The 25,807-nt window shown below is 44.5% G+C and overlaps 2 protein-coding genes across 13 annotated transcripts in view; both read left to right on the top strand.

Moving 5' to 3' along the window:
- Fbxw10 (F-box and WD repeat domain containing 10) overlaps positions 1–3,531 on the top strand; it is a 38,582-nt gene extending 35,051 nt beyond the window's left edge. For both annotated transcript variants that reach the window (NM_001416545.1, XM_063269016.1), the window contains one exon: positions 2,698–3,531. In NM_001416545.1, the coding sequence (NP_001403474.1) occupies positions 2,698–3,479 (782 nt within the window). In that variant the 3' untranslated portion in view covers positions 3,480–3,531. The remainder of the gene's footprint in view (positions 1–2,697) is intronic.
- A 1,868-nt stretch (positions 3,532–5,399) lies between these two features.
- Positions 5,400–19,721, top strand: Tvp23b (trans-golgi network vesicle protein 23 homolog B). Of its 11 annotated transcripts, none has more exons than XR_010055250.1 (10): positions 5,413–5,567; positions 7,714–7,796; positions 8,893–9,037; positions 10,531–10,620; positions 11,648–11,779; positions 13,555–13,683; positions 15,800–15,903; positions 17,270–17,414; positions 17,667–17,742; positions 19,307–19,721. XR_010055250.1 is itself a non-coding variant. In NM_001107568.3 (7 exons), exons 1-7 carry the CDS (start codon positions 5,556–5,558, stop codon positions 15,824–15,826), a joined length of 618 nt encoding a protein of 205 aa, NP_001101038.2. In that variant the 5' UTR covers positions 5,520–5,555; the 3' UTR covers positions 15,827–16,825. The 11 variants fall into 11 exon arrangements, 3 of the variants coding, with proteins under 3 accessions (XP_038942763.1, NP_001101038.2, XP_017453018.1); XR_010055252.1 differs by having other exon boundaries at positions 17,270–17,329; positions 19,300–19,721; XR_010055251.1 differs by having other exon boundaries at positions 17,270–17,329.
- Positions 19,722–25,807: the final 6,086 nt, after the last annotated feature.

A 25,807-nucleotide genomic window follows, 5' to 3' on the forward strand; every position in this document is an offset into this window, starting at 1 on the left:
AGGATCTACAGAGAATACCAAACAGGTGGCCTTTAAGCTTATTAAACTGCAAGTAACCAGCTAGTTCTGGAGAAACTGAGAGTTTTGGAAAATGATCAAAGTTTGATATTCTGTGAGAAAGGTCTGTGGAAGCAGAGCTATGATGGTATCCAGACCTTAGAGCCAAGCTACTACTAGTGTCAGCAGCGAGAATCATACAGCGGTATCCTGAGTGAAAACCAGATGAATCATTGCTGTATCCCCACTACTCAGGTCTAATCACATTATGTAATGACTGTGATCTCTTCTTCAATCTTAGTCTAATCACCTTCATAGACATATTTGAAGAAGGAAAAGCAAACGCTCCACAGAGGGATGGCAGGAAGAGATGTTAGTAGTGTAGATGATGGCGTAGAAAATCTGGAAGCAAAATTAGAAGCTGAAGAGATCAATGGTGATGCTTTACTTTTGAACAAGAGCTACGATCTCACCTCCCTTCCAGTCTTTCTCAGTTTTGTTTTTCAGCCCAAACTGCTGCTTCTTTGGGCATGGTAAGGTTATGCTTTCTTCAGAGACTTGTTTCCCACTGGCCTGTCATTAGAGGAATCAGTTTCATTACTAACTCACGGCCATGGAGTGAAAGCCTTTCTAAGGCTCTCACCTATTTCTGGTCTTCAGCTCCCAACCTGTTTGTTCCCTCTTGTTCTGCATCTATCGGATTAATGGGCTCAGCTGAAGGAGGGAGAGGTCAGGCTGGTTGGAAGGGATGAGAGAAAAGTGTGTGTATGTGTATGGTGTGTGTGTATGTGTGTGTGATGTGAGTGTGTGTTCTATATGTGTGGTGTGTGGTACATGTGTGTATGTGAGGTAAAGAGATGATGGGGAAGAGTATCAAGGGTGGGATTTTAAGAAATGCTGTTAAGACACTATAGCTAGGATGCCTTCTGATTTTTTTTTTTGGAAGCTATTGGTAAACATTTCTAATGTTTTTAAAATATGTTTTGACTAATATTAATGTTCCCTTGAAACAAACTCCCTGCACAGACTTGTTTCTAAATGAGTCAAACAATTACGTGTTGGTGGTCTGCCTCAATCAGGGGCCTCCTACATTTGTGCACACACAGCTGTCCCTGTAGAGTGAGGTTCCAGGAATAAAACTGCCGAGCCAGAGGAAAAGTACATTTAAGAACTACAGAGTTTATTGTCCTGGTTGAACTTTAAAAAAACACCACAGACTCACCTTATACTCCCAGTGATATGAGTGTCCTCGCTAGACACAACAGCCCTGGGGCCGGCCCAGTTCCTCCTGTTGCTCACACGATGATAAAGACGGTGTCTGCATTTCCTTCAGGTTGATCATTAACAAGTAAAATGTCCATCAGAGAGGACCATGGGAAACAGTTAAAACCAACCCACCACTACCGATATTACACAACAACCAAGATTTGCACCATGAGGATCCATATGAGTATTCACTTACAGATCTAGATTCCCAGGCAGAAACTCCCAGAAACACCAAATGACAACAAAAATCCCTAGAACAATGTAAAGGAAGAATGAATCCCATGTTGTTTTGTTGTTGTTGTTGTTGTTTTGTTGTTGTTTTTTGTTGTTGTTGTTGTGTTTTTTTTTTTTTTTTTTGAGTTTGGAAAGCCGCGGGTGGAGGGGAGGATTCTGACAACCTAAGAACCCCTGTTTCACGTGTTTTTCTAAAACACAGTTTAATTAGCAAAGTAAAGGTCGGAGGACATTTGGAGCGTCATCCCTCCCTATGTTGTCCCTTTCATGACACTACCCAGTGGCCGAGGGTAACTGTGCTGTGGGTTAACATTGTTGTTACGTTCCAGACCAGGCAACTGGTTTCTCTGTCTTCACTGAGTTACTTTTCAAAAACAAGAGCCTTGTTTGGCATTTCTGTGAGGTACTGGAGGGACTGCAGAAAAACAAAAACAAAACAAAAAACAAAAACAAAAAACACAAAACACAAAACACAAAAAACAAAAAAAACAAAAAACAAAAAAAACAAAAAAACAAAAAACAAAAAACACAAAAAACAAAAAACACCCCCCCCCCCCGGGCAAAAGGTGAGTGACGTAAGAAATCAGTTTACCCAAGAAGACGCCTTTGTTAATGGTCTCAGGTACCCTGACTTGAAGTGGTAGGTAGAAAGGATGCTGTTGTTCTGGAGAATAGTTCAGGTTCATCACCATTGTTTAAAATGTTGTGGGGACTCTTCTTTAGGAGTCTAGTATTAGCCACGCTTGGATAGTTTGCATTAGGCAGGAGTGACATTCTGAGAACGGAGGCCAGTTCTGAGAAACATAATCAAAGCTGGCTAATCAAATGAGAATTGACTATCGTGGTACGATTATGTTGACAATTTAGGTAGGCTATAAATCTGCAAGACATGTTTCATGCAAGTTATGAATGAGGCGTGAGAGTCATCCTCACAGGGAAATCTGAACGTGCATGGGACACTGGAATCACATAGGCTTCCTTCAACTATGACACTCTCAACAACGAGTATAGTTGTTGAGAACAAGCCCTCTCTGCAGTCACCTTTTCTGCTTTCAGCCAGGATGTCTGACGGCATGCCTTTTGGGCAACAAGACCTCAGTGTGCCTCGCAGTTAGAATGGCTTAAGGTTTTATGTACAGATGGTCCCTCCTCTCCACAGAATGCTGACATGCTTTTTGAATTTTGTCTTTGAATGAGCAGATGATGTGGAAAATCCTGGAAGCGAAGCCAGTTATCCACTGCAAAAGTCCGGGAAGGTCCCTATAACACCTGACAGATTCCTTCTGACTCTCAACGCCTTACAGGCCCATAACTCTGAAGAGTTTGCCTATCCCCATAGGCCCAGAATTCAAGTCATTGATGCCTGGGGACTTTCAATCCCCTATCAGAGGAAAGTCCTAACTTTCAAAGGAAAATCAGTTCAACATGCAGTCGATCAGCTTCGATCCAGCAATCTTCTTACAGATGTGAAACAAACCAACATTCCCCTTGAAATCCGGAAACTTCAGCCCGACTTGAAAAAGTCCTTGCACAGTCCCAGGGTCCAGGCCAGTATCCCCCAGCCCAGTCTTATCCGTCCCAAAGTCTCCGACAGCTTAAGGGGCGATGAGCACTTGACCAGTTCAATCGATGGCCGTGCAGGCCCCCTGACCAGCTTGCAGGTCATTAAACCAAATCGAATGCTCGCTCCTCGAGGAGGCACAACTACCCTGTCTCTCAAGAAAGAACGGCCTCGTTTCTACACAACCCTTAACCCTCTTAGAATGAACACCGGGTTCATGCTGTTGACGGTGAAGGAGGAGAAAGAATTTGCAGAGGCCAAGATAAAAGAATATGAAGCCAGTGTATCCACTAAAGAGGTCGACCCAGGAAAAGCCAGCAAAGCTGCGTGGATCCGTAAGATCAAAGGTCTGCCCATAGATCATTTCCTGAAGGAAGGGAAAACAGCGGCCCCTGAACTTGGACAAAATGTGTTTATCTAAACCAGGCTTGGGAATGTACAGCAGCATTACAACAAAGAGAAAACCAAGTGAGCGTGGGTGTCTAGACCTTTCTTTTCTTTCTGACATTCCATTGGCAATTTATAGGATCCTTTCTATGGATCAAAGAGTGGGTAGGATTACACAAAGACAGCGGGAGACCTCGAGAGAGTGCCACCTGCCTGCATTCCACTTAGTGAGGTGTAGGCGAGGTCACTGACACCCGAAGAGGTGGCCATTGGCAGTTAGATGCCACTCATCATTACCAATTTAGGGTTAGGGTTGCTTCCAGAAAATTTTTAATGGTGGCTATCAGGGTAATACATAAAAGTGTCCAGGTATTTGTGCAGAGACCCCTCCCCACTCCCTCCAAAAAAACCCTCACTTTGGTAAAGAATGTGGGGAGTTCAATAGGCAGACTCGTATTTAGAACACTGTATGCAATTTTATTGGTCAGAACATGCTCCATCCATCAGAAGAAAACGAGGTGCATTTTCTGCAAAAAGGGCCACTAATAATTATTGAAGCTCCAATTCAAATATTCAGGGGGTGGTGTCAGGGGCACGGTAGGTAACTTTGAAAAGAGTAGCTCACCCGCTCACTGGTGAATATGAGTCACTGAAGGACTTAGGACCTGAACAAACAGTATAGTCTCTACATAGAGGCTACACCAGGCAGACTTTTCCATCAGCCCTTGGGAGGGTAAGGCAGGAAGGCTAAGCATCTAGTCAGTTGGTACTAGGAGGCACTACCGTATTTCAAAAGCAAGCAAAGAAACACCTCCACCAACCCTCCAAAAAGGAAGACAAAAATCCCCCTAACAAGTGGGAAGTTTACTTTCTTGACAGATGCTCTAAATTCTAAAATATGGCAATGAATTCAAATTGCATTCAGATAAAAAGTGAGAACAACCAAAAAAAAAAAAAATCCACACAACCCCACAATACAGGGCATGTCACCAAAAACATCCAAGCAGGTTAGGACATAGGTCATCTGTCCACCTTCACATGAAGATGCACAATTACCTTGCCAGTTTTCTCCTTCTTGGGGATTAGGTTGACATTTCCTCATTATTGTGACACTGGGTTTGACATAGTGCTGGCAAAGAACCAGATAAAACCCGGGGTTCCTTGAATAGAGTCCCTTCAGTTAAGAAAAGGTGGGAGAGACACTACATGTGTCTTCCAATGGTCTGACATAGTTGGGCAAACAGAATATTACTTTCATTACAGTTATAAAGATGGCTTTAAATTCTTCAAATTTTAGGTCCAGGCAAGATCACACCATCAGCAGGTAACTTAAAACAGTAATAAAACCAATGCATACCGCTTTACTAAATGCTCCATAAAGCCATCGCGGTCCTTCCCACTTTACAGCTGAGGAAGGCGATATAATTGGTACATAGGGCAGATGCACAGTACTGGCCTCTGTTTTTAACCTGAGGTTATGTCCTTTACAGCAGTAACCCCACTGCTTACGCTAGTCCTCTTGTCTTTTTCTTACTCGTTTTTCTTTAATTCCTTCCCAAGGACATATTTATTTCTCAAGTATCTTTAAATTTTAAATCGCAAAAGTAAGACTATACTCAAATACAATACAAGGTTAAATTACAGAATAAAGCCCCGCCTCTCTCAGGACATCTCCGCTGGTGGCAGTGACTCACAGTTTGTACTTCACCGGTAGCAAAAACCATTTTCCATTCATAACCTAAGAAACTTCCCTTTAGAAACCACTAAGTTAGACAACTCATTCCCAAGCATTTTGCTTCAGTCTGGAGGTGCAGCCCCTACCCCTAGCTCACGCTTGCTCCGCCCACCTCCGCCTCAGAGACTCTGTGGCTTGGCCCCGCCCACATACCCCGCCTCCTATTGCGCGTGGACCCGCTCTTCCTGCCCCGCCTACTATGGAGCCCCGCCCTCACGGTATAGATCCGCCTATCGCCTGCTGGTCCTGGGAGTTGCTCCCTCCCACGAAGTGGCTTCCTGGTGTGTTCGTGACGTTGATAGTAGAACCGGAACGCGTTGCAGCTGCGCTGTCGTGGCTCCCGGAAGTGGGGGGCGGGTTGGCACCTGGTCCGTCATGTTGTCGCAGGTGAGGGTTGACGTCCGGGCGCCGGGAGCCGGTGCTGGTGCTTGAGTTGGGATCGGGGGTCTTGCTCAGCCCCTCGAGGCTTTTGGGTCCGTGTGCCCGCCCACTACTGAGCTGTAGAAGGTCAGATGGCTGAGAACGGGGCTGGCCCGGGCAAGTTGTACCTAGAGGGTTTGTGGGCTCTGAGGGATAGGGTGCACCGGTGACCCAGGAGGCACAGGGGACTTTTGCTCTATGGAGGCGGGTCGTCAGCGGTAGTGGAGCACACAGACTGCAGGGATCTCAGGGTGTGAAGTCGGAGTAACCGGTCTCCTCACGCCTACCCGGATGAGGGGAATGGACCCTGATGAGGGGAATGGACCCTGACATTAAAGGGCAGGGCGGTCCTGTAGGGAGAGATTGCTAGAGCCTTGGGTTCTGAATAGTAGCTGTTACCATGCTGTACCCAGAGAATCACGATGGTTATCACGTTTCCATCTGTAGGGATCGGTGTAGCCAACTGGCTTTCGGCTAGAGATTAGTACACGTAATATATTTTCTTATCTTTAAAACTTTACTGTGAACAGGTTTCTTGTCCTGCATTGTTAGGTTGGGGTGTTCGAGGAGAAGGAATCTGCAAAGAGCAGGATTGGTGGGGAGAAAGAAGTTAAGTTGGGTAACAACATATTTTCAGATCATAAGAACAAAGACATGGTGATATATCAAGTGTCTGAGGATGGGCCAACCAGAATTTGTGATTAAAAAAAAGTCTACTTTGTGGAAATGTGGAGAAAATCCATTGGTGGTTTCAACTCAGCTCTCCGAAGGTGCACTTAGATCGAAGGAGGCTGGGGAAAGACAACCAGAGGCCACCTGTTCTACACTTAAGTCTGTGACCATGAGTTAAACCCTTCCACCTGCTGGGCATTTGACATTTTTGTAGTCTTTACCTTCCTTCCCCCAGGCAACCTGTGGGTTAAAACTTCTGTGCTGGCTTAACCATCTATTCCTCTTTTTTTTTTTTTTTTCGGTCTGATAATTTTCTTTCCTATTACCAAGAAGCAGCCCCTCCCTGCATCTAAGGCTCCTAATCACCCAGGAGTTCCATTGTTGGGTCGCAGCTGATTTTAGTTTTACCATTCCTCACTTCCGGTTGCTCACTGGGAAACGTTCGCGAGTTGTGCTGTTGGTCGCCTTCCATTTCCCCGCTTTGGAAATGCTTGTTGGTTTCGGCTCAAAGACGGGCTTTAATTTCTTCTATTTTTTTACCCCCGCCTGTATCCAACTGATTATAACCGTTTTGACTCAGCCTTTCAAGTGCTGGGATTACAGGCACAAGGGACCACACACTTGTACTTTCTATTACCTTAAAAAAATAAGAACTCCCCACATGACATCTCGGGTGTCACCCTGTTCATTGTTCTTGAAACCCGTGTGCATTTGTGGAATTCTGTCTCCTCAGTTCTAGTTGGAAGTTCTTCTCCGTTCCCTGCTGTTCTGTACCTTTCATGTTTTTTCCCCCTCTACTTTATTTATTCACTCTACTTCCCGATCTGTTCTTAGGAGTTCGCAGAAGGATGTTACCCAGCAGTCTTTTAGGAGTCATTCTTGAGGTGCTGGGATCCTCCTGGGAGCACTTTATCCCTCTTCCAGGATCATCGCTCTGGTGTGAGAGGTTTTATGTATTAGAAAGCTACTTGAAATAATAGGAAGAAAATGATGGCATAAGTCCTAGAGGCATGGTGGTGGCTATTTAGCCTCAGATGATAAGAGAAAGCCTTTCGAGGAGTCTTGGAAACAGGATGCAGTCACATGGTTTTGTGAAGGAGCCCAAAGCCCTTTAAGTGTGTCCTCAATAGCTTCAGTTTTTCTCTGACTTGGGAGAGAGTAGCCCACAATAGACGTCGGTATTGGGGAGCACCATTTGCTCCCCTTTGTTCTTTCAGGGCTCAGGCTGGGGTTAATGGATTTTTAGATTCTCATGGGGTTTTCTTCAGATGACTGGAGTTGGGGTAGAAGATCTGTAGGTGCCTTTTTTCTTATGCTGTGAATTCCTGGTACTTGTAACTCATGGTTTCACCTTCCATTTTGAGGATCGTGTAGGCTTGTATGTAGTAGGCATCCAAGCACCGAATTTCATTTTTATCATAGATATTTAATTTCCAAACAGGACAGTAATGACGACACTGAAGATGTCTCACTGTTTGATGCAGAAGAGGAGACAACCAGTAGACCAAGAAAATCCAGAATCAGGTACAAGGTTGAGTTGGAGTTATGTTATCGTCTATTCTGCCAAATACTGGTGCTTGCAGATGGGATTTGTGTTGACTTTTTTTTTTTTGTATTTTTTATTTTTGTTTTGTTTTGTTTTGTTTTGACACAGCCCCACTATGTAGCCTTGGCTAGGCTGGCTGGCTGCTGTTTTCTGAGAGTGCGCCATTTCTTTATGTGATTTCTACAGGGGATGGGGTTTAGCTCAGTGGTAGATCTCAAGGTCTGTGTTCAATTCTCAGCTTAAAAAAAAAAAAGACAAAAATCACAAAAATAAGGAGGCTATAATTTTTGTAAATACATTTTGATTTTTTTTATAAATTTCAGAATTATGTCTTGTATAAGTAGCACAAGATTACATGTACATCTAAATGTATTTCCTGTAAAGAAATTAACTTAAGTAAACATTCTACTTGAATCTTGAAAACACTGCTAAGTGAAGGTGGTGGTCACAGGAGACAAAATATTGCATGATTTTACTTACACGGAGTGGCCGTAATGGATGAATCTGTAGAGACAGAAGATGATTGGTTGTTTAGGGCTGAGGTGGTTGGGAAGAAAGGAGGAATGATTGCCAGTGGGGATAGATTTGCTTTTAGGAGTAATATAATATTGTTAAATTGATTGTGGCCGATGGTCATACAGATGGATATATTAAATACATTTAATTTACAAAAAAAAATGCATGCATGAACTCCTGGAGGTGCGGGACAGGAAGAGTATGAAAACGGGGGCAGCCTGAGCTACCTAGGGAGACTTTATTTGTCACAAAGGAGGAAAAGGAAAAACTGTATGGTGACTTTGTCTTAATGCTTGAAGCAGTTATCACTCGGGGGCTCTTGTGATGTGATTGGATAATCTAAGCTGGTAGGGTCCGGTTAGGTGCTTTGATAGTTTATACTCAACAGGGTGTCAGAGTCAGCTCGTGTAATGTATTTTCTCGTGACAGTAGAACCTATTAGTGGTGGGGACTTAGGAGAGGGTAAGCTATTTGCTTTCTCCTCCCCTCATCTCACGGTCGTGGGCCTGCTAGCCCTTGCAGTGAAATGTAACCGCGCTACTGTGCCTTGGCCTTTAGACACCCGGTGGCGTCCTTCTTCCACCTGTTCTTCCGAGTCAGCGCGGTGGTGGTCTATCTCCTCTGCGAGCTGCTCAGCAGCAGCTTTATTGCCTGCATGGTGACAATCATCCTGCTGCTGTCATGTGACTTTTGGGCAGTGAAGGTAGGTTGTGTTTTTATTTTAAAATTGTATTTAATATAAATTGAAATAACGAATAAATCGAAAGGAACAGGACAGCGTTGTGAATTGACGTTAAGACGTCTATTACTTTAGACCTTACATGTGTCAAACTGCCAGGTGCCCCTGATCACCTGGTCACCGCTGGGTCGTGGTGCTCAGAACATCACTAGCAGCTGCAGCATCTACGTATTTTATTCCGATGCTATTTATGAATGTTCTGGGTATAGCTTCTATGTAAAATTCCAGTCTAGTTTGCAGATGTTTAAGACGTGTCCTTTTTTGTCTTTTAAAAGCTCGGGTACTTGGGACTTGGGCACAGTCATCACAGCCAGGGTCAAGTTTGCCTCCATAGGATATTTTTCAGTGTCTGAAGTATTTTTGATGCTTACAAATGGGGTTGGAAGTAAGGCCACATTTGTTTCAGTAGTAAAAACTATTCTCTTAAGGAAATAAATATTGGTTAAAATCCCATTCTGAAGATAAGAATTCTGAGATTGAGTCAAAATCAAACTCTGACTGAAAAGATTCAACTGAAACAGGGACATTAGATAACATCAGACCAATTCAAACCTAAAGAAACTTGGCACTTTAAGATGAGAAGAGTGAGGGCCTAGGATGGGCATGTGCTGTATGTAATCTTAGCACTTGGGAGGCAGGAGCAGGACCACAAACTCAAGGCTAGCATGGTCTACATAGTGAGTTCTAGGTCAGCTATGGCTATGATATGAGACCCTGTACTGGCTAATTTTATGTCAATGTGATACAAGCTGGAGTTATCAGAGGGAAGGGAACCTCAGTTGAGAACATGCCTCTAAAATGTTGGGCTGTTGGCAAGCCTGTAGGGCATTTTCGTAATTAGTAATTTATTAGTGAGGATCCAACCCATTATAGATGTTGCCTTCCCTGGGCAGATAGTTCAGGGCTCTCTAAGAAAGCAGGCTGAACAAGCCATGAGGAGCAAGGCAGTAGATAGCATCCCTTTATGGCCTCTGCATCAGTTCCTGCTGCCAGGTTCCTGCCCTGCTGAGTTCCTGCCCTGACTACCTGCGATAATGAACTATGACCTGGAAGTGTAAGCAGAATAAACCCTTTCTTCTCCAAGCTGCTTAAATCATGGTGTTTCATCACAGGATGGTGATTCCTAACTAAGAGAGAATCCATCTTAAAATTAAAACTAGAAAGAAGGAAGGGAAGACCTAGGAAGGAATTAGGGTGTGGAGGAAGGACAGGCATTTCCTCTTAGGGTAAAGAAAGGGTGCTGCTCTGGGTATGCTCGTTGCTTATCCTAGAAGCAGCATGCACCCTGATCTTGACATGGCCATTTTTGATTAGTCTTTTGTCAGGCCTGGAATGTAGGGGTTAACTGGTTATTCTGGGGAGAACTGGAGAATTTTGTGAAATAGTACACTAAGATGGGATTTATATTGCTTTAAATAATCATTTAAAAAATGTGTGTTCATATTAATCTTTCCCAGAATGTCACCGGTAGACTAATGGTCGGCCTACGTTGGTGGAATCATATCGACGAGGATGGAAAGAGCCACTGGGTGTTTGAGTCCAGAAAGGTAATTAATAAAGTGTGTGCAGGTTCCTTCTGGGCACCGCAGGGTGGAGGAGTCAAGGCTGAGGCACTGTGCATATCACTTACCCTGTTAGTACGAAGTCAGGGAGCTACCAAAGCCCAGTGCTTTTGCTGCTTCTGTCTGGAAACAAGTCAGACACAGGCCAGGCTCCTGAGAGCAGGGCAAACTGCCCGCTGGCCTGTACATGAGTCTTCCTGGTGTCCCCAGCTTTGTCGTCTTGCTGGGCATCACCTTGGATCTTTTTGTGTTCAGCAGACACTTCCTCCATCATCTTTTTCTGTCTTTGTCCCCATGGCCATTTCCTATTTGTCAGGGAGAAGATTGCAGCTGGGTACAGGGTCAGAGTGGTTGGTCTATTCTGTAAGCCGGTGCCCTCGTAACTGTGGGGAACCTGTTTGCTTTGGATCACCCTGCTTCCTAATAGTGAACATTCCCTTTTTGTGGAATATTTTTTTTGGAGATAAGAGGATAAGAATCTTGGCAATACTACCAGTTAAATTGTTTGCCCTCTGCTTGGAAGAACCTGTCCAAGTAATACTTCTCAGAGAGCAACGTTGTACTCAGTGAGCTTATATTCCTGACATCAAATCTGCCTAGGAAATAACTCATTTCCCTCATCAATTCCTGGGTTTTGCTGGAACATGGAGTCTCCGAGATGACTCTTTGATTTCCGTAACTCTCACCTAGAAAGGATTTCCTTAGCTCTGACCTTTCTCATGAATGAACAGCACTAATGCAAGAAGAATTGAGTTCATGCTGTGAAAGGCCATGGCTTCCTATTCTGTCCTAAACATGCAAAGTTATTGAGCCAAAGCAAAGTGTAATAATTCATTTATTAGGGTGGTTTGGTGGCAGAGCCACTAATCTGTGCATTTAGTTCTAACTTGGGACTTAGATCACCTCTATTAAACTTTGAATTTAAGTGCAATGTGTTTTCTGTTTAAAGTGACTTGTACTGATAAATCTGACATCAGTGGTTGAAATGATGCCTTATTGTTTGCTTTTCTAGTCAACTCCTCAAGACAGCAAAACCATTTCCGAGGCCGAGTCGAGAATCTTTTGGTTAGGACTCATCGCCTGCCCAGTCCTGTGGGTGATCTTTGCCTTTAGTGCCCTCTTTTCCTTCAGAGTGAAGTGGCTGGTGAGTATCAGCCTGATTGGACAGCTGTGTCTCCTATCTGAATTCCAGGCCTCACCTGCTTTCCCCTGAGTATGGGGCACAGCCACACGCCAGCTTCCCAGGTATCAGTGGTTGTTGTGGTCTTTTAAGGAAGCTGGTTGCTAACCTCTTCTGCTTACTTATTTTGGTTACTAGATCACTCCAGACCTCAGGAGCTTAGAACAACTGTCAGTTCTGTGCTGGCCTCACAGCGATTGGGTCAGGGCAACCCCTGGGGTATCCAGCTCACTGGCTGAGTTCACTGTTGCTGCCACTCACTGTGGTCAAGGGAGTGGACACTGGGTTCTTCTCTTCTGGACGTAGGAGGATGTGAAGAGCATATGAGACAGAAACACTATCTGCTGTGTTTGAACCTCGCAGTCTGTCACCTGAGACAGACTGAGTCTCGTCTCTGTAATAGTTGAGTTTGCTGCATTTGACATGCACAGGTTTCATGCATTGTGGCCCTGACTAGATTCCTGCTCCCCAGGCGTTAGTATCTCCTGTCCCTGTTGTGCTGGGAAACTTGGTGTTGTGTGTGTACATTCCTATTTTCCTCTTACGCCGTGGGGGTTTTGTTCATTTTTACGCTGTAATCATCTCTATGTGTTTGCCTCTGATCCTTCACAGTTAGGCCGTGTCTTCAGTGTTTGTGGATTTTCTGCAGTGTAGTGGAGACAGCATTAATGGTTGCTCACTTGTGGGTTGTGAGTTGTAGTGGTTTTAAGTTAGGAATAGTACTTTTCTTTATCCTTCCGAGTACTAAACTTGGTTGTTTTTACTGACTTAGAGCAGTGGTTCTCAACCTCCCCAGTGCCAACTTTAAAATTATTTCCATTGCTACTTCATAACCAGAATTTTGCTGCTGTTATGAATCATAAAGTAAATATCTGATATGCAGCCCATAAAAGGGTTGAAACCCACAGGTTGAGATCACTTAAAGACTATGTGGATGAGAAGACTCACTCCTCTGTCCCCGTCTTTCTTCCATCTGTGTTATGTTGTTATGACTGAGAACAGGCACCCTCTAAAGTACTTTCTGAGTCTGATCTTCATCTGTTCATGGTGTGCATGTGTTCCTATGTTTGTGTGAAGGCAGCGAGCGCAGGTGTGTGTGCATATGTGCCTTGTGGAGGACAGAGCACAACCTCAGATGGCTGCTTTGTTCTTTCTCCAGTGAGCCCCAGGCTCTGCCTCGAAGCACGGATCACAGGAGTGAGGTGTTCCCTATAGTTCAGGCATTTAGAACACATGGTCTCCAGTTGGTGGCACTGTTTGTCAAGGCTTCAGAGTTGTGTGTGGCCTTTCTGGAACAAGTGTGTCACTGGGTACAGGCTTGGAGAGCAAACTGGGAGTAGGGTGAGGCTTTAAGCTTGTGTTTTGGGATGTGAGCCCTCAGCATGTGCTACAGTGGCCATGCCTGCCTGAGCTCCCGCCTCGCCATTGCCAGCTCCAACCCTCTGAAACCATAAGCCAGAATAAATGCTTGCTTCTGTCTGTTGTCTTGGCTATTGTGTTTTATCACAGCAACAGAAATGTAGCTACAAGTATGAGTGAGAATGATGACTCCTGCTGAAGGGTTGGTGCCTCCACAGAGTAGCATCAGTGAGGTGTCTTCTGCAGGCTGAGGAGTCTCATGGGTTCAACCTCTGACCTGCAGCATTTCCTTTTATCACCACAGTCCACCTGGCCTCATTGAACAGTGTAGAGAAAACTCGGTTTGGGCTAGTAACCATTGCCTGTTTCCCCTCTCCTAGGCTGTGGTGATCATGGGTGTGGTGCTGCAAGGTGCCAACCTATATGGTTATGTCCGGTGTAAAGTGGGCAGCAAGAAGAACTTAACCAGCATGGCTACGTCCTATCTTGGAAAGCAGTTTCTAAGACAAGTAGGTGTTCTCTAGATGCCCTCTATGACTGATAGAATAATGTCTGACTCTTGTAGAGTTTTACTTTTTCTCAAATGGTTGCTTTAAATCATTTTTAACGTATGGGTGTTTTGCCTGTATGTCTGTAAACCACATGTGCTCAGTACCCATGCGCTAGAAGACAGCACTGATTGGATGCCCCGGGACTGGCATTGCAGACAGCTGTGAGCTGGGAATCAAACACTGTGTCCTCTAGAAGAGTGACTCGTACTCTTAACTGCTGAGCTATCCCTCCAGCCACCAAATGCTTTGTAGCTCTTTAAGTTTCATAATTGTTTCAGCGTGAGTTAACGGCAGAGATATTTTGCTTGCTCTTTGGAGGCTTTTAGGACAGTCCAGAAATGTATCATTAGTTCTTAAAATTATTTTGAAGCCAAGAGAAATAAACTATCATTGAAATTAATCATTTTCATAGATTATCACAAGGTCAGCTGCTTTTCATTAATGATGGTTGTTTTAAATGAAAGGTCTTGAAGAATGTGTATTGCATGGTTTCAGGGTTTATAAGCACAAATAAATTAAAAAGACCTTATCATTAGTGTTGCTTTAAAGTAATTTTTCCCCTTACTCAGAATACAAGGTTTGTTTGTTTGTTTATTTATTTATTTATTTATTTATTTATTTATTTATTTATTTCTTATTTTGGGTGTGTATGAGTGTTCTACCTGGCATGTCTGTATACTACATTCATGCCTGGTGTCCACAGAAGCTAGGTGGGGGCATCCAGAAGAATCCTCTGAGACTAGAGCTATAGATGGTTGTGAACGACCATGTGAGTGCTAGGAATTGAACCCTGGTCCTCTGTAAGAGCAGCCAGTGTTTTAAACCATTAAGTCATCTTTCTAGCCCCCACAAAGTTTATTTCTTCTATATGATAGTTGAAATTAAGGCTTTCCGTAGAATAATGAAGTAGTTATGGTCACAAGTTTGGTTAAATGTCTTAGGGAAATCTACTAGGGCTTTATGTGAATACCCTCAGTGAGGTTTAGTGTAGTGTAGTGTCAGGAAGGACAGTGAATCTCAGATTCCACCGCTGAGGCTTCTTATTCAGCTGATGTGGGCATGGTGTCATGGTTAGCATTTCTAATAAATTGATGTCCGAACATTACACTGAGTAACAAAATTCTTGAGAGGTGAAGGGCCTTGCTCAGGAGTGCAGAGCCTGATGACCATCTGTGCTCTGAGTTATTCTTTTCTTCATTTCACTGCCCAGTTTCTTGTTATAGATGATAAGAAGTAGGGAGAAGAAATAGTCTTTTAAAATTACACTTGTTTATTGATGTATATGTGTGTATGTATGTATAGACACACATATGGAAATATAAGTGTCTATACATATACATATATACACATATAGGGGGTATGTGTGTGGTCATGTGTGTGTAAGAGCATGCGTGTGAAGGTCAGAGGACAACTTCAGTTCTCGCTTTCTCCCATGTGGGTCATGGAGGTCAAGCTTGGATCGTCCAGTTTGGGGTGGTACAAGGCCCCTTTACATGCTGAGCCATCTTAGAGGGACACGGCGTGATTTTCACTGTGGGGTTTCTACCTGGCTAACGGTCCATTTGTTGTGTGTGCTTTAGTATTGTGCGATTTTCTTTTTGTTTGTTTGTTTTTTTGAGACGTTGTTACACTATGTATGCTTGGATGGTCTAGGCCTTGCTATGTAGACCAGGCTGGCCTTGAACCTCACAGAGATCCACCTGCTTCTGCTTCCCGAGTGCTGGGATTAGAGGTGTGTGTCAGCACATACGGCTGTGGTGGATTTTAGTTGGGTGGGACTTGGCTATTGAACCTTGGGGCTGCTATATTACTAATCTTTTATCTCATGAAATCTGGCAACACTTTACTTAATATGACAAGCTGGACATCTGAGTGGACGATGGAATCCACAGGTTTTCTTCTACATTGTGTCTACTTCTTAAGCATGACAATTATAATAATAAGGTGTTGAAATAATGTAATAAAAGAGCTGGCCCAGTGATGATGCAGTTTCCCTTGGTCTGGAGCTGTGAGCCCCATGGTACTCGAAGTGAAATAATGTCGAGGTTAAGAAGTCGTTTCTTCTCTGTTGCAGAACGCTGGAGATGGTCAGACTTCATGAGTAAAGACAAAGACTGGGCCATGGACTCTGGGAGCGATGGAGAAGATCTTGGTGTTTAGAGCTCAGTCTGTTGCAGGGTGGGATGTTGTGTTTATTTTGTTACTTAGAAGCTTATTTAAAAGAAGGAAACCACACGGGGCTGGAAACAGTGTCAGAGTGTGCTTGGTGTATGTCTGTATAGACAGTCCTGTGACAGCAACGTGTCCCAAATCTGTGTGCTCTTTGCACACATGAATGGAGCATTATATTTGATCCATAGACCGTAGGAAGGGCGTTCAGTCCGTCTCAGATATCTGTGTTTGCATAGTATTCCTGTGTGTTGTTTTTCGAGGTAAGTTTTGATTCGGTGATAAGGGTCAACATGTTGGTTCATGTATGAATTAGAAACAGTTATTAATTTCAATGTGTTCTTTATGGTAAAATTCCTTATCTTAGACTTGTATAAGCAAGTAAAAGCTAAATTTGGGTACTAGTGTTAACTGATTTCTAAAATTTTGTTTTTTTTTAGTAGTAAGTCATTCACTCGAGCTGTTTGATATAAATGGATCTTTGTAGCTGTGGTGGATGGACAGGCCGCTGTTGCTGTGTCTTTTGTGGCCATAGATCACTCTGGAAAGATTACCTTTTAATAAGAATATTATTCTTATGTAATAATGAGAGTAATTGCTTAAGTACTTGGCATAATAAATGCCTATAAAATACTGTATGAATTTATTTTTTTCTTGTTATAAAGGGGATATTATAAATTACATTTGTATTAAGGTTATTTCCTAAGACAGTGGTATACTATAGACTAAACCAAATGTGAACTATTATAGGCAGCTGAATTCTTTTGTAGCTACTGAAAATTTTGTTGGAATCTTTAGATTATGTTGTAAATACATTTGTCTATTGTTGGCACATTTTAAATGTCTTCTTTATTAAATCAGGGTCTTTATTAGAGTGTAGCTTGTCAGGTGTATAACTTTATATTTATATAAAACTGCCATTTACAAAGCATTAGATGTGTGGTCCCATTTGGTCATGGCGCTGTGACGACACCTTTGAGGAGACTGACCTGTGGCAGTTGAGTTACTCAAGGGGACACAGCCCCAGGAGCACCTGTAGAATCTTAAAGCAGGGTGAAGCTAGGGAAGAAAGGCGAACTCCAAAGACCTCTTCTTCCTGTGGAGGAGTTTACTAAGTGGTTGCTTGCTCTCAGCCTTACCTCATCTGTCTCTGCACCTGATGAGGAGAGCTGTCCTTACTAAAGATAGGTTTTATTTGATCAGAAAGATCTGAATCTTGAGGATTGGGAAGCTCATTAGCATCTGTTGGGGTAACCATATTGTTTTTGAGTCTGAAATTCTAAACTGGCGTAGATTTACCTTTTGGACTATGCAGGATCCAGCACTTGCCTCGCTTATTTATTTTTTATTTTTTTACTTTATATCCCTATCACAGCCCTCCTTTCTCCAATCCTCTAGTCCCATCTTTACAAATCCTTCTTCCCGCTGTCAGAAGGTGAGCCCCTCTTGGATACTACCATGGGACATCTAGTCCCAGCAGGACACATCCTCTCCCACTGAGGCCCAACCCAGCAGTCCAGGTAGGGGGAAGGGGATCTAATGGGAAGGAACCGAGATAGTCCCCACTCAACTTGTTAGGGGACCCACATGAAGAAAGGTTGTACATTTGCCACAAATGTGTAGGGGTCTAGGTCCAGCTCCTGCATGCTCCCTGGTTGGTGCCCCGGGCTCTCTGAGCCCCTGTGGTCCCAGGTTAGTTGACTCTGTGGGTCTTCTTATGGTGTCCTTGACCTCTCCTTCTTGTTTACTTCTATGCACCACACTTTCACAAGTCTCCCTGGACTCTGACTGATGTTTGACTGTGGTCTCTGCATCTATCTCCATCTGCTGCCGGATGAAGCCCCTCAGGTGACAGTTATGCTAGGCTCCTGTCTGCAGGCTTAGCAGAGCATCATTAATAGTGTTGGGTGACTCTCACATGGGATGGTCTCCCGTTGGGGCAGTCATTGGATGGCTCTTCCCTCAGTCTCTGCCCCATCTTTATCCTTGCACATCTTGTAATCAAGACAAACTTCGGGTTAAAGGGTTTGTGGGTGGATTGATGACCCCCTCCCTGCCTGGCCACAGGAGGTGGCCACTTTTATTCTCCATATCCCCCTCTGGTAGGAATCTCAGCTAGAGTCACCCCACAGACTGCCCATATCCTCTCCAGTCCCAGGCCTCCAGCTAGTCACCAGAGATGCACCCCACCCCCCACCCCAGTCACCAGAGGTGTACCCTGCCCCCCACCCCCACACACTATTTAGTTTTCCCCTCTGAGTTTTTTCCTTCCCAGCTAGAACATGGCAACGGATTCCTACGTTTCCTCAGTGAGACTTGGTGTGGCCACGTGACCTGGTTCTGGCCAGTGGAAACACTTCTAGGAACCAGGGCTAAGACATCCTCATCCCCTTCTCATGTTCATCCTTCTGTCTGATGTTTTGAGAATTCCTTCCCTGGGGAGAAGGAAGCAGGTGTCCACCCACTCCTTAGAAGGCCCCAGTGGCAAACCAAAGGGTGATTCCCCCTGAGTTCAGTGTGGTGAACAGGTGGGTTTCTTGGCTTCCCTACACCGCATGCTAAACAAGCTGCCGTGCTTAGCCACTGCATCACAGTTGAGAAAGGGTCCAAGAGAGGTTGCCGTAAGTGGTGGCTTCTTTGTACCGTCCCCATCAGCCAGGATGCGATGGCTGGAGTGGGCGCCACCGCAGGACTGAGAGCATGGCTGTGTCCTCAGACCCTGGTGTCAGCTCCTTGACTCACATGTGAATAGAGGTGTGCATAGCAGTGAAGGCACACAGACTCCATCACAGTGTGTGCCTGCATTGTAACCTTGGGTCCTCCTAGTGTTTAGTGATATTTCCCTATAACCTCAAGCGGGAGGAAAGAAAGGACCGCTGTGTACCATGTAACTCCCTGTTAAGATTTATAGCCAAGGCTAAGCAAAGCAAAATAATCACCAAGAGACAGTCTGCTTACCAGGGACCCCATTTGTCATTTCTCAGGCCCCTTGGTTAGTTGGGGTTGTGTCTTTGTGGCTAATGAGATTGGAGTGAAATGGCTGGCTATGTCACTGATTCTCCAGTCTTTTGTTCCTTATGGTAGCAAGGTGGTGGGGCCTCAGGCAGCTGTGGAGACTGGACAACAGAGTCCCCCTTCCTGGTTCAGTGGGGCCAGAGTGCTAGCAAGAAAAACAAACAAACACCCCCCCCACCCCCAAACCTGTGTAGAATGAACCTGTTGGCTTCCTGGTTAATGGTTACTGTAGCCCGGCAAACACTGCATAGCAGAACAGCCTGCTTGGCCAGCACAGTTGCATAACCAATAGAATAGTCAGAAAACTCTAAAAAATACTAAATAAAATAATAATAAAATAAAAATACTAATTATTGTATTTACTTGGTGCTTGCATGTGCCCCTGTGGAGGTCGCAGGACAACTTGGAAGGTTCACTCCTTCCATCCCGTGTGTACCGTGGATCGAACTCACACCACTGGACTTCGCACCTTCGTCCACTGAGCTGACTCACTGGCCCTAGAAGACATTTTCTAAAAAGTCTCGGTTCAGCAACTTTTCATTGTTTGATGCCGTGCCCTATTCCAAAGAAAGAAGCTGGATTCCTTGTCCCTTCCTGCAAGGTCACACTGTGGGGCCATAAAGACTTTGATTGTGGAGAGCTGCTAAGCCCAAGTCCCATCTAGGTTGATAAGAAGCTTTGCACCTCCAGCCTTTTGTTGTCACAGTTGTGGGACCACGGCACTAGGACTTTCAGGTTCTCAAGAGGAATGGAGAATTAATATGAAATCTGACCTTTAAATAAATATAGATTCAATTTAAAAGGGAGAAAAACATATGAAGCCAAATTAAATATACTTGCAGGTCATATCCAGCTGAGCTAACTTTGGGATAGTGTAATGATCTCCAGACCCCTGTGGGACTAGTGGGACTCCCCCTGTGTCAAATCCTGGCAGCACTGATAGAGCAGACTAGCTCCTGTGAAAGCTGGCTTTCACCACCTGTGAAAGCAGCCCTCGCCACCAGTTCTGCAGCTTCCTGGAAGGGGAGAGAAATCACTGATGGTCACCGTAGAACACCAAGACTTATGGAAGTCATTCATAGCTAATGTGGGTGAGTGAAGGACGAAGAAACAGTCAAAACCATCAATCCCAGCTGAATGGATCACTAGAGTTGCTAGCCTTTAGCTAGTCTGGTAAGGGCAAGAGGGAAGACTACAATTAAAGTTAGAAACTAAAGGGGGATGTCCCTGCTGACAGTCCTAAGCTGCGGCAATCACTGTACATCTGGATAGAGTGTGCCCTGGCCCATGCCTAACATAGTGCTTTCCTCAGCCCACATCTGCGAATCATTCCCTCCACTCAGCATCACTAGTGAGCAGAGGGTGTTGAATTAAGCAAAATGTAATCATGAAGACTGGATCCACATTTCCACTTGATTGAGACTCTGCAAATCAGCAGAGTGCTTCCGGTGAGGCAGGAGGCTGAGTCCTTCGTGTTTACAGAGGAATAGTTCCTGAGGATTGAACAGGATCTTTGTAAGACGGTCAGTGCAATTCCAAGCCCACAATGATCAGTCACTGTTGGTCGTATAAGTAGAACGGGAAACTGTTCCTTAGGTGCCAGAGCTCAGAAAATCCAACCCCTAGGTGAGTCGCTCACCTTGGGTTCTAATTCTGACCCAGGACAAAGCACAGAGGCTCCACGTGGAGCAAAACAGTCAGTTATGGGAAAGGATGGGGACCTTAGTTCTTAGTTTGCTTAACACAAGTTAGGGATGGTAAAAAGTGCACAAAACGGGGTTGGGGATTTAGCTCAGTGGTAGAGCGCTTGCCTAGCAAGCGCAAGTCCCTGGGTTCGGTCCCCAGCTCTGAAAAAAAGAAAAAAGAAAAAAAAGTGCACAAAACACACATGTAAGTTATGAGGTGGGCAGCCTTCAGGATGAGAAGAGGTCTGGCATGCTCTGCTCTTAACACAAGCACTTGGTAGAATTAAAATGCTGAAGAAAACGGGAAGAAAGATTGATTGTGAAGCTTATGCCTGGTGACCAGAGGCATCGCCTAACTTCCCTGATTTCACAGAGGGTCAGAGGTAAGTATAGCTTGGTCCGGATTGCTGGCAGGAGGCACTCCGACTTGATTTTTTTTTTTTTTCCCATTTAAGAGTGTGAGTAGAGGAGGGCTCAGTCCAAATCAATGGTCCCTGTAAGGATTTTGTGAGATCCTAGGATATGAGCTGGGAGTTTACTATAGCTGTTTGTTCTTAATTATTTTTATAGTGGAAACATATCCTGCTTTCTGGCAGCAGTTGTTCTCTGACAGCAGTTGAAACTTGGTAACGTCTTCGAGTTTATCATTATACTTATACTTATACTTATAATTATAATAATAATTATTGTTATTATTATTATATTTTTTAATTTACACTCCGTCTAAGGCCATTCCACCCTGAATGTGCCCGATCTTTGCAGTTTTAAACAGCTCTGGGATGATTTCTGTCACGGCAGGCTGGTTTCTCTTTGTGTAACTCGCATTTGGTCCACTAGATGGCAGTATACCAACGTATGCTGTACATGGACCTGCTAATTACTTCAGCAGCCAGTTGCTAGGTCTACACTGGCAACGGTGGAGTTTCCTAGTTTGCCTTCAAATGATGCAGTGCTAAATCCATTCCTCCTGTTGTTCAGTCAGTTGAAATCGGTGTTAACTGATGGATAGATGCTGAGTGACTAGTGTCACAGCGACAAAGTACCCCACTTGGGAACGTATAGCAAAGCACCTGTCCCTTGAGGCACTTCAGACAGAGGCGCGAGGAGCTGTATGGCTTCTTCTCTGATATTGCCAAGGTCTCCGTTGGAAAGTGAGAAGACTGTGGCTGGAGGGTCCGCATTTTTTCCAGGGTTATGTAAGTAGAGACAGGTGAAGCTGGGGCTCCCACAGGGAAAGGGAAGGTAAGCAGCATGGGAAGTTTAGGAAGAGTCGGCATGGAGGCCAGTGGGTTGCCACGAAGCAGAATGTCACCTTGGGACTGACAGAGCCGAGGCTGCAGAGTTCAGGACGTCTCGGTTATCCAAGCAGTAACACCGTACGGTGTCTGTAGCAAGTGTTGAGAAAGACCTCAAGGGACAAGAGCATGAGCAGACAGAGCTGAGGTTAAATGCGGGCTTCCTATCTACCAGCTGTGTGTTCATGAGCAAAACACCTCTCTGACTCCTCTCACAGTGACTCCAGGAGGAGTCACAGGTTTAGAGGCATTGATCCAAGGTCATGGGACAGCCAGACTAGATGGAGCTAAGATTCCTATCTTTACAATCTGCCCTAGGTCAATACCATTAAGCACTGCATACAAGGTCTCCTTAACCTATAGCACCTAGGAACTGCCTGTCTCCTCACATTAGAGTTCCCCAGGGAGATATTCGAACATAGGTTTAGATCAAGGGTTTGACTTTAGTGATAATGGAAGTTGGCAAATTCCAAGTGGTAGGCCAGCCTTGGGAACTGCCTGTTACAGCCTCAGGGACAACTCTTCCTCAGGAAAAGGAGTCTCTTGTTTTTCAAGCCTTCAGCTGGCCAGATCTACCCGTACAACTGGGCTAACTTCCTTTTAAGACAGACTTTGATTCTGTAGTCCAGGCTAGCCTTGAATTTGTGGCAACCCTGCCTTATCACTCAAGTTTTTTAGGATTATAGGTTTGAAGTACTATACCAACCGGGGTATATAATCTCTTTGATGATGTTAACATAATCTACCCCACTATTGTTTGATTAGCCATCCAACAGCCAATGATTGCAACATTGACACAGGTGTCTAGACACTGGCAGCAGGGGTCTCCCTTGTCATCTACATCAGAACTAACCCTAGGCTAGATCAGCGTGTAATTGTGGATCTGAGAGTGTCTGTAGCCACAGTGTTAACTCTTTTGAGGTCAGGCTGCCCTTTCTGAGACAGCAGATGGGGTTGTGGACATTACCCATTTGGGGTGGAAATATCCCTCAGACAACCGAGGGATATTAGTGTTCAGTGTTCTATTGCTATGAAGAGACACTATGGCCAAGGCAATTCTTAGAAAGCATTTAATTAGGGGCTTGCTTACAATTTCACAGGGTTCATGATTATCATTGAAGGAAGCAGACAGGCATGCTGCAGGAGCAGTAGCTGAGACCTTTATATCCTGATCCACAGGCAGAGAGAGAGAGAGGGAGGGAGGGATGGAGGGAGGGAGGGAGAAGAGGAGGAGGAGGGGGAGGAGGAGGAGAAAGAGGAGGAGAAGGAGGAGGAGGAGAAAGAGGAGGAGAAGAAGAAGAAAAGGAAGAGGAGGAGGAGGAAGAGGAGGAGGAGGAAGAGGAGGAGGAGGAGGAAGAGGAGGAGGAAGAGGAGGAGGAAGAGGAGGAGGAAGAGGAGGAGGAAGAGGAGGAGGAAGAGGAGGAGGAGGAGGAAGAGGAGGAGAAGGAGGAGGAGGAGAAAGAGGAGGAGGAGGAGGAGACATGCTGGGCTTGTGGGCTTCTGAAACCTCAAACCCCATTACCAGTGGACACACCTCCCCCAACAAGGCCACACCTCATAATCCTTCCATCGACTGGAGACCAAGCATTCAATCATAAGAGCCTCTGGGAGCCATTCTTGTTTAAACCAACACATCTTAAGCACTTAATTACATACCTTGTCCCTCTGCATCAAAGAGAAAGACATCCCTTTGCAGTTAAGATGAGTGGAAACACATCTTGGGATCTCCCTGGGATCGCGTCATACCATAGCCTCCTAGAACCCACGTTTCTCACTCGTTACTTGAGACTGCAGTGAGATTGTTTGGCAGTCAGTCACCCGTGTCCAGAAGGAAAACCCAGGACAGAGTTGGCCTGTGGCTGTTGCAGATTGTCTAAAAAAGCAAGGAGAGCTCAGACTGAGAGTAAAGCATTTCTGGGGGTCCTTGGTGTCCAATAGGTGGTGTGAAACAAATCAGAAAGCCATGCAGAGGTGGCACACACCTTTAACCCCAGAATTTGGGAGGCAAAGACAGGCAGATCTCAAAGCCAGCCTGGTTTACAGAGTGAGTGCCAGTCAGGGGCTACACAGAGAGTTCCTATCTCAAAAACCTAGATAAACAAGCAAATAAATCAAATAAACAAAAGGAAAGAGAAAGAAAGAAAAAAAGAGAAAGAAAGGGAGAAAGAAAGAAAGGGAGAAAGAGTCAGAGAAGTGTCAAGGAGGGGAATGCAAAATTTTAGGACATTTTTTCACAGACTCTTGGAGTAAAGAAGGACATACTAAGTCACAGGAGCTGCAGCTGCAAAGTGTGGGGTTCACAAGACCATGTTCATGTGTGCACAGATGTACACGTCCCCACTCTTCTCTGCTGCAACTGTAGGAAACAACTACATGTTCTCAGAGAGTGTCAGGTTCACTCGGCACAGTGCTTTCCTGTGTGTACAGGACATGTCACAAGAGTTAAAAATACGTTTTTCTAGTCTGTAAATTTACTTTTAACTTTGTTCAGAGTGTCCTTAAAATTTTTTTTTATTATATTTTAGTTAATTAACTGTGCATGCGCTCTTTTGTGTGTGTGTGTGTGTGTGTGTGTGTGTGAGAGAGAGAGAGAGACAGAGACAGAGAGAGATAGTGAGAGACAGAGAGAGACAGACAGAGAGAGAGACAGAGAGAGAGACAGAGAGAGACAGAGAGAGACAGACAGAGAGAGAGACAGAGAGAGAAACAGAGAGAGACAGACAGAGAGAAACAGAGAGGGACAGAGAGAGAGAGAGAGAGAGAGAGAGAGAGAGAGAGAGAGCGCGAGCGCACTAACTAGCTTGTGGAGGTCAGAGGACAGTTGCCAGGAGTCCAGTTCTCTCCTTCCACCTGTGGGCTCCAGGACTTGAACTTTATTCACTGGGTGTCTTAAGTAAATTTTTTTAAAATGTAGCCAAGTTTGTAGACTTTTCCTTTTCACTTGATTTTTCAGTATTAATTTAAAACACTTTCCTAGATGATTATGATACATTTTCTTCCAAGTTACAAAATGTTGCTTTTCTTATTCTGCTTTGAAAATAATCTAGAATGTATTTACACACAGTACGAAGCTAGAGTTACATTTTACCTTTCCCCAGGTACAGTTTGCTTAGCACCTTAAATGAATAGTGGATATTGCTAATATCCAGAGTCATTCTGGTAAATTCCCAGTGTGCACAGGGCCATTTTTTCTTATACATTTAGAGGGACATTTTATGTATTCTAAATATTAATTCTTTGCTGTCGATACCAGTTGCAGAGTATCTTGACACTCTGATGAACATTGAGGCTATCAGTCTCATATGGTTTGTTTTTTATCTGTCATATCTGGGAATCTCTTGCTCTAAGACTGTATTCTCTACATCATGCCTGAGAGCTTCAAACTTCGGCCTGCAAACTTACCTGAACTGACTTGCTTTGGATGGCAGGATAACGTACGGCACACATACAGTGAATGTATGGTTTATCCTCTTGGGTTCTTCACCTGCGACATGGAGGTGCTCGCCCCAGGCGGCCAGTGCTCCGTACAGGTTAGCTCAGAATATGAGAGATGCTTGGCGTTGGCTCTGTGCTGCACATCTTTATCTCCCACACGCCAGGGGCAAAGCAGGAAGAACCTTTGTGAGTTTGAGGCTGGCCTGTTCTATAGCGTGGGTTCCAGGACAGTCAGGGCTACCTAGAGAGACCCTATTTTATCTCAAATAAATTAATATAAGAGACATATAGTGTGGGCTGTATCTGTCTTGAAATATGTCAGTTGACTTTGTTAAGATTTGTAACATAGCATCATGGCAGTAACATGGCTGGCTGGCACAACGTCTAGTTTCCTGTCATTTTTCATAAGAATAGTCCATTGCTGAAGCATCTGTTCTTCCCACATCGATCACCTACATTGGCTCTGTCATACACATGCTGCAT

The sequence above is a fragment of the Rattus norvegicus genome, chromosome 10, assembly GCF_036323735.1.
Source record: "Rattus norvegicus strain BN/NHsdMcwi chromosome 10, GRCr8, whole genome shotgun sequence".
Taxonomy (NCBI): Eukaryota; Metazoa; Chordata; class Mammalia; order Rodentia; family Muridae; genus Rattus; species Rattus norvegicus.